The 8,589-nt window shown below is 49.6% G+C and overlaps 1 protein-coding gene across 1 annotated transcript; it reads left to right on the top strand.

Annotated features, from left to right (window-relative positions):
• The first annotated feature begins 1,196 nt into the window (after window positions 1–1,196).
• LOC148194912 (uncharacterized) lies at window positions 1,197–2,460 on the top strand. Its single transcript, XM_088094387.1, has 2 exons — window positions 1,197–1,368; window positions 1,442–2,460. Exons 1-2 carry the CDS (start codon window positions 1,254–1,256, stop codon window positions 2,458–2,460), a joined length of 1,134 nt encoding a protein of 377 aa, XP_087950513.1. The 5' UTR covers window positions 1,197–1,253.
• Window positions 2,461–8,589: the final 6,129 nt, after the last annotated feature.

Below are 8,589 nucleotides of genomic sequence, written 5' to 3'. Positions count from 1 at the left end.
AACCTGTTAAGTGGACGATCGTTTAAGGACGACCGTATGCGTCGATTGGTTCAGGTAACCTACCATACATAATGCGCCCCGAGTCCGAGTAAACGAGCATGGTTGGGTTCTGTGAGTTTACTGTAGGATGATAATTGTACCGTTATGGGAGAAGCGCTACGCACCGTTTTGGTGTCAGGTTTTAGGGTTTCCCGCCTCTAGGGTAAGTGAAAAGTCGTGAAATCAAAACCGTTAGATTGAATTGATCCTACGGCGTAGAGCGGTCTGTTTCCCTGGCTTCTTTAAGACGAAAGAGAATGAGAGGAGTCTGCCATGCTTGGTTCAAAAACGAAAAGTAGATTGTGCGCCGGTGACTGTTCTCTTGTTGATGGTGTGAGTGGAGTCTGCCTTCATACATAATTGACGCTGTTGCCATACCACTCTGTCAGGTAAATTTTAACCCTTTCTCCATATTAGTGTGTTTACTGTCGATGATGGAAGAAAAGGGGCAGAGCGCTGGTGCTGACTTCCCGGGGCCGCCGTCGACGGCGGAATGTTCTGAAATCACCACTGTTCCTTGTGGTGAGAGCGCGTTTTGTTATGGAAACGTGTGGAGTGAAGGCCTAGAGGAGCGTGTTACGTTTCCGGCTCGTGGCGGTGACTACAACTGGGCGGCGCGTGAAGTTAACGAACTCCGTAGTCTATTTAGGAATAGAGTAGTGTTAGCAGATTGGATAGATAATAGCTGTATTTTGAGAACCCTAGGGTATAAATCGTGTTTGAAATTGGTGGCTTGTCGCGAGGACGAGAGAGTGTTTCACGGGAGAGAGAATGCCTCCCACAAATTTTTTTATTGTTATGCTGCACCGTTTTACGATCTCTACTTGAGATTGCCTTTCACAACCTTTCAAATGGATGTGCTGAGGACCCTAAACGTTGCGCCCAGTCAACTGCATCCCAACGGTTGGGGGTACATGCAGGCCTTTGGTGTGTTATGCCGGGCCTTGGCGATTAGGCCGACTGTAGCGCTGTTTTTGCATTTTTTTTAGGTGTCGACCGATTGCGAAGAAGGGTTGGGTGTCGCTGATTTCCGAGCCGGGTAATGCCCTTTTAGAGCTTTACTCGCAGTCATATAGGGGCTTTAAAGATAAATTCTTTAAAGTGTCGATTCTCGACGCGGGCTGGAGGCATTTTTTGACGAAGATGGAAGCCCTAAATTTCCGTTGTACTGGACACAGAATCCGCTAAGGTTCACCTCGTGGGACGAGGATGAGATGACGATCGATGAGCTAGAGGCTCTGAACGTGTTGATGGCTTTGCCACGCCCTTTTTCTTCCCGTCGGCTCATAAATTGCCTTGACAACGATGACGCCGATTCGAGGGTATTTGGTATGTTTCTCTTGTTATTTTTATCTGTTGCCTTGTTGTTGTTGACTATTCTGGAGTGACCTTTGTTTCGCAGAGATAATGGGGAGAAAAGGAAGCGTCCGAAACTGGTTTCAAACCATCGACACCGAGAAGGCGGAAGATGACCGTCCAGGGTCTTCATCCAAATTTGCGCAAGTCCAACCAACTGGTCCAGTCATGCTATCGATTTCGACTGATGAAGCAACGGTCATCGAAGAGCAGCCATTGGTACGAAAAAGGAGAGGCAAAGCGGTCGACACTAGTGGCGTTGTGTCGAAGAAGAGGAAGGAGACTGTAGACGAGATGAAGCGTCCCCTTCCTAACGGCGTGTGGGATCCTTCTTTCACCCTGAGCCATAAGGTCGAGTTTAATCTGGATAACTCGGAGAAGAGGGTGGTAGAGAACATGACCGAGCAACAAATGGCTGATGCCATGTTGGAAATGGCGAGTCGAACACAAATGCTAGCTTGGCACATTGCATATGCCTCTGATAGAGGTGTATTGCGGGTTGAGATGGAGAAGGCGCGGACACAGCTGAAGGAACTTACTGAGGTTCACGCCATCTGCGACCAAAAGCAGAAACGGCCGGAGCAATTACTGAGAGAGGCTGAAGTGCTGCTGACTGATGCCCGGGTCGCCGGCCTGGCTTTGAAAAAGGAGCGTGATCAAGTGTCGAGCGAGCTGGAACAGGCGAAGAAGATGGTGGCGGCGTTGACCAAGGAGAGGAATGATTTGCGAACGGAGACAGTCGAGGACAAGGAGATAATGGAGGAAATGAAGGAAGCTATAGTGGTTGAACACACCCGGGGCTTTCAGAAGGCTTTTAGGCAGGTCGTACATCTGCTTGAGGTGTCGACCGAGGGGGTAGCGTTCGACGTATGTAAGGACGTCTATGAGGGTCAATTGAAGCCTCTAAGTGAAATTCCGGTAGATGCCTTTCTGGAGGCCGAAGAGGGTACAAATGAGGAGGCGATCGTTGCTGACGAGCCTAATGAGGGGACCGCCGTGGATGAACCGGCTGTGGAAACGGCCGGAGATGCTGCTGTCAGATCGCCTAACATTGTAATAGATTAGGGATCAAAATATTTATGTGTTTGAACGTATGTGTTGACTGGAACTTTATGATTCTGAATATTGGACTTTTATACTATGTTGAATTTATGCTTGCGTTGTATGATAAGATTGTTGCCTGTTGACTTGAGTTATTCGCGGACAGGGTTTATGAGCGATCGTTATGAGCGATCGTTTAGCTCGAATGTGCTGGGTGTTCGAGGGTGAACATCTACCAGGGGAGTGTATCCCATGCTTAACTGGGTGTTCGAGGGAGAACATCTACCAGAGGGAGTGTATTCCATACGTAACTGGGTGTTCGAGGGAGAACATCTACCAGTGGGAGTGTATCCCATACGTAACTGGGTGTTCGAGGGAGAACATCTACCAGTGGTAATTATATCCCAAGTCACCTAGGTACGGATGTCTTCTAGGGGAACTTGCATCCGGTCAAGCATTTGCTTTGAGTGGGTTGCTTGAGGGCAACTATGTAACATGTCGAATGAAATTAGGGGGGTCTAAACCTGGGACTCGACAGATGAGAAAAGACAATGAAATAATAATAAAAAAGATATCATTGTTTGGAATTGAGATGAATAATGTATCATGAATATAAAGGAATATCAACTAAAATAATATTTGAGGTGAGTAGCATTCCACGTGTTGGGAACAGGTTGTCCATTTAGGAGCTGGAGACAGTATGCCCCATTCATTAGGTCCTCATCGATGCGGAATGGCCCCTCCCAGTTGGCCGCTAACTTTCCGTGTGCTCGATTTACTCTGGCTGGCCCCCGTTTCCGCCACACCAGATCGCCGTTTTTGAACGCTCGGGGTTTTACCTTAGTGTTATAGCGGTGGGAGAGCATTCTCTTTTGAGCTTCAGCACGAACGGTGGCGACTTCTCGACGCTCGGGCAGGGTGTCGAGATTCATCCGCAACTGTTCATCATTAAGTGATAGATTGGTGATGTGTCGTCGTAGCGAGGGCTCTCCGACCTCGACTGGGAGCATGACATCAGTGCCGTAAGTCAAGTTGAATGGAGTGTCCCCGGTGGAGCCGTGTGGGGTGCATCTGTACGCCCATAAGACTTCGGGTAGTTCCTCCACCCATAAACCTTTGGCTTCGCCGAGTCGTTTCCTCAATTCAATGAGTATAGCTTTATTCGTGGCCTCCGCTTGTCCGTCCATTTGCGGATGTTCCACTGAGCTGGTTATGTGTTTAATGCCCAGATTGCTGAGAAATTCCTCTAACTTGCGCTCAACGAACTGTCGACCGTTGTCAGTGATGATCTTTTGTGGTAGACCAAATCGACACATTAAATGCCAGATGAACTTCTGTACTCGCTGGGCGCTGATAATAGATAGGGGTTCGGCCTCGATCTACTTGGTGAAGTAATCGACGGCGACTAGGAGAAATTTGTTCTATGCTTTGGCTAAGGGTAATGGTCCGACTATGTCGAGTCCCCATTGAGCGAACGACCACGAAGAGATGATGCTATGTAACTCTTCGGGAGGGATGTGGGCAACTTGACCGTGGGCCTGGCAGGAGATACACTTTTTGACGAACGTCTCGCAATCTTGATCGATCGTTGGCCAGTAATATCCTGCGCGAAGAACGCGCGCTCTGAGCGTACGTTTGCCCGAATGAGAACCGTAGATTTCGGTGTGAAGTTCGCGCAAGACGTAGTCAGCTTCTTCCACTGATATGCATTTCAACAGAGGGGTAGTGTGGTCGCGTCGATAGAGGTTGTCACCTATGTACAAAAAACGTGCGATGCGCTTTTAATCACGCGCGGTAATGTTTTCCCCTCGCTCCTACTTCATCATCAGATCCTTGACTTCCTGCTTCCAATCTGTCGTCGGTGTCGGAACATCGATGGCGAAAGCCTCCACGACCGGGTGGTCGAGCGTCATTTTGATGATTGAAGACAGTTGTGCTCGCTCCTTGTAGTGGGTTAATTTGGATAGGAGATCTGCTCTCGTGTTCTGCTCCCGGGGTATATGGATAATGTCGACCTCGGTGAAATCCTAGAGTAGGGTGCTAGCTTTATGGAAGTAACGCAGCAATTGATTATCTTTAACCTGGTATGTCCCGTTCATATGCCCGACCACCAATTGTGAGTCCATTCGACACTCTAGACGAGCAACCGCGAGTTCCTTGGCCAGGGTTAGACCAGCAATCAAAGCTTCATATTCGGCTTGGTTGTTGCTGGATGGAAATCTAAATGTGATGGCCTGCTCCACGACTAGACCATTTGGTCCTTCCAGGACGATACCAGCCCCTCCCCCCCTTTTGTCCGAGGAGCCGTCCACGTTGAGGAGCCACTTTGGTGTCGAATCGTCGGATACGGGTGTGAGCTTAGCTGCAAAATCTGCTAAGTGCTGACCCTTAATGGAGCCCCGAGGCTCGTAACGGAGTCCAAACTCTGAGAGTTCCACCGATCACGAGACCATCCGTCCGGCTAAATCAGGTTTACGGAGGATTTGGCGATCGGGTGATTAGTACGAACAACCACCTGATGACTTTGAAAGTAAGGTCGTAGTCGACGCGAGGCTGTGAGCAGGGCCAGTGCCACCTTCTCAATTTGGGAGTATCGTTCTTCCGCTCCCTGCAATGTACGGCTGACAAAGTATATTAGCTTAAGGGAGGGGGTCTCCTGCACCAAAGCAGCACTGACAGCGTGATGGGATGCTGCGATGTATAACTGCAAGTCGTATCCAGCGACCGGTCTCGCCATGATCGGAGGGCTGGTAAGAACGTGTTTGACAGCGTTGAAGGCTGTTTCACAGTCATCGTCCCAATGCTGGGTGGTGCCTTTCTTCATGTTCTTCAGGATGGGCCTGATGTGTTCGGCTAGCTTTGGAATGAAACGGGATAAGGCTGTGAGCCGACCAACCAAACGTTGTACCTCCTTAAGGGTTGGCGGGCTTTTCATGTCGAGCACGGCTTTGCATTTGTCGGGGTTGGCCTCGATGCCTCTGCACGTTAACATGAACCCCAAGAACTTTCCAGCCGGCACTCCGAAGGTACATTTGGAAGGGTTTAGTCGCATGCCATACCTCTTGATCTGGAGGAACACTTCTGCCAAATCCTTTAGATGTTGCTCCATAGATTGGCTCCGGATAACCATGTCGTTGACGTAGACATCCATGCATCGTCCGATTTGATGATGGAAAACTCTATCCATGAGGCGTTGATATGTGGTGCCTGCATTCTTCAGGCCGAACGACATTACCTCGTAACAGTAATTAGCGTGTTCGGTAATAAAAGATGTTTTGCTCTGATCTGGCTCGTACATGGGGATTTGGTTGTACCCCGAGTACGCATCGAGAAAACTGAGTACAACATGACTGGACGCTCCATCTACCAACCGATCGATGCTAGGCAAAGGATACGAATCCTTAGGACACGCCTTGTTGAGGTCGGTGAAGTCCACACACATTCGCCATTGACCGTTAGACTTTTTGACCATGACTACGTTCGACAACCACGTGGTGTAGGTGATCTCCCTGATGAACTGGGCGTTCCTCAGCTTCGTGACCTCAACCTGAATGGCATCACGTTTGTCCTCTCCGAAGCGTCGTTTCTTTTGCGCGACCGGGCGTGCCTCCCTAAAGATCGACAACTTATGTGCCATTACGCTGGGGTGGATCCCCGGCATATCGGCGACCACCCATGCGAACATGTCAGCATTGGTTTGGAGCATACGTGTCAGATCCTGTTCATCGTGTAGAACAAGGCTCCCACCGATGTTCGTGGTTTTGGACGCGTCCGCTCCCAGCGGGAAGGGTTTAATATCTCCTTGGGGATGGACACGTTCGTCTATATTGGTTCTGGGGTCTAAGTCGATCGCTGCTGTTTCGGCTCCTCTTGCCCTCCGAGCTGGCAAGAATGGTGTGACTTTTAGTCCTGCTACGTAAAACTGGCGAGCCGTTCGTTGATCGGCCCTGACAGTACAGATGGTACCGCGCTCGGCGGGGAATTTCATGGCCAAGTGAGGGGTGGACACAATGGCTCCGAATGCATTCAAGCAAGGTCGGCCTATTAAAGCATTGTACGAAGTATTGGCCTCGACTAATAGGAACCTGACTCGAAGCTCTGGGCATCCCGGCATGTTCCGAGTCGGGTTCGTAGGTCGAGGTACCCTCATGTATCGACTCTTTCCCCCGAGAAGCCTACAATTTGTTCGTTAAAAGGGGCTATTAGATCCTCCGACAAGTCCATCCTTTTGAAGGTGGACCAGTATAAGATGTTGACCGAACTACCCTGATCAACGAGGACTTTGCTGACATCGTATCGAGCTATTTCGACCGTGACGACCATAGGGTTATCATGATCAGGGTCGGGCGCGTGGAAATCTACGTCAGTGAATGTGATATCGGGTATAGACCGAAGCTGCCGATCTACCATGTTAACCGACTTTAGTTGTCTCAAATGTCGCTTCCTGGCGAAAGCTGACGCCCCTCCTCCGGCGAAGCCACCGGATATGGTGTCGATTCGGCCTCGGACCGACCTCTCTCTCTCTGAACGCCTGGGTTGGCTGCGGGATCGCCTTCGGCGTCGGTCGTCCCTGGGAGGTGATCGTTCGAGACTTCGTCGGGAGGACGCCTTTTGGTGGGGAGTTGTCGCTCGGTGGCTGTTCTTTCTTTGACATAGTTTTGGAGGTAACCTGCTCGGATGAGTCTTTCCAACTCATCTTTCACCATGTGACACTCTTCTGTATGATGGTCGTCGTTCATGTGCAGGCGACATGCCTTACTATTGTCTGCATTCTTCGGGGTGGCTTTTCGTCGAACGGTTAGGAGTTCGGCGTGTAAAGCCTCTTCGAGCACCTTTGTCCTAGGCGCGTTAAGAGATGTGTAACGATCGTACTTAGATATCCACCCTGTTTCTTTTCGGGGTGGTCGATCTGCCTTAAAGTCATTGGCCGGTCGCTTTGGGGCCTTCTTAGCCTCCTGGTTTGAGTTGTCTTGTTGTTGCTTCTTCCTAGAATTTCTGAGGTCCTCAATTCGGATGAATTTCGCAATCGTAGATTGGAGCTCCTCCATAGATTTTGGATGGTCAGGGTACAACTGTTCCGCAAAATACCCCGGTATTAAACACGAAGGGAGATTGCTGATAATGAAGGTATGGTTTACGTCTTTCACGCGCCTGGCCGTCTCGTTGTATCTTTGCATGAAAGCCTTTAGGGTTTCATCCTTCCCCTACTTAGTATTTACGAGCTCAGCCGGAGTCATCTCCGGTCTTTTGTTAGTAGCGTACTGTTTCCGAAAAAGGGTCTCAACGGTGGTGAAGCAATCTACTGAATTTTGAGGGAGAGTGTGGTACCACTCGAGTGCCTCATCTTTCAGGGATAATGAGAAAGCTCTGCAAATGACGGGGTCATTATCCGTGTAGAATGCCATGGCATCAATAAAGTTGCGGAGATGGTTATCGGGATCGGCGGAGCCATCATAGCGTTCTAGCATTGGGGGGGGGGGGGGTTTCCGGCATATGAGCTTGCATGATGGCCTCCGTGAATGGAAGCAAATTAGTGAGGCGCACAGAAGTTGGCCCCTTCCTTCCTCCGCCGGCAGGTTCGGATGGTCCTCCATGGTGGCTTCCTTCATTATCATCTTGCCGGTTGGATGCCGACACTTCCGGCGGAGGACGTTGTGCCCTCAATGCTGCCATACAAGGTACCTTTCTTCCTTTGGCTTTACATATTTATCTTAGTAATTAAGGTGAACCGTTTACCTTAAAATCCGGTTGGTTGAGAATCTGACTCTGGAAAATATAACTATTAAGTCGTGCTTAATACTGGGTCAGTTAACTCCGTGATTCGCGGCGTTATAATCGGATACATTCAACCGTTCTCTCAGGGTTAAGATGTCAATTTTGACTGAAATTGACCGACCGTTCTATTAGTTCAACCAATAGACGGTCGTTAGATTACGATCACTTACGATGGTTGACGTCAAGGGTGACGGAGGCCAGCCTAGGATGTTCCTAAACGATCGCTCCTTTTATTAAGTGGATGATCGTTTAAGGACGACCGTATGCTGTCGATTGGTTCAGGTAACCTGACCGTATGCTGTCGATTGGATCAGGTAACCTGTTAAGTGGACGATCGTTTAAGGACGACCGTATGCGTCGATTGGTTCAGGTAACCTG

The sequence above is a fragment of the Vigna umbellata genome, chromosome 7 (assembly GCF_029865625.1).
Source record: "Vigna umbellata cultivar VRB3 chromosome 7, Vumbellata_1.0, whole genome shotgun sequence".
Classification (NCBI taxonomy): Eukaryota; Viridiplantae; Streptophyta; class Magnoliopsida; order Fabales; family Fabaceae; genus Vigna; species Vigna umbellata.
This window is presented reverse-complemented; position numbering and strand designations above follow the sequence as displayed.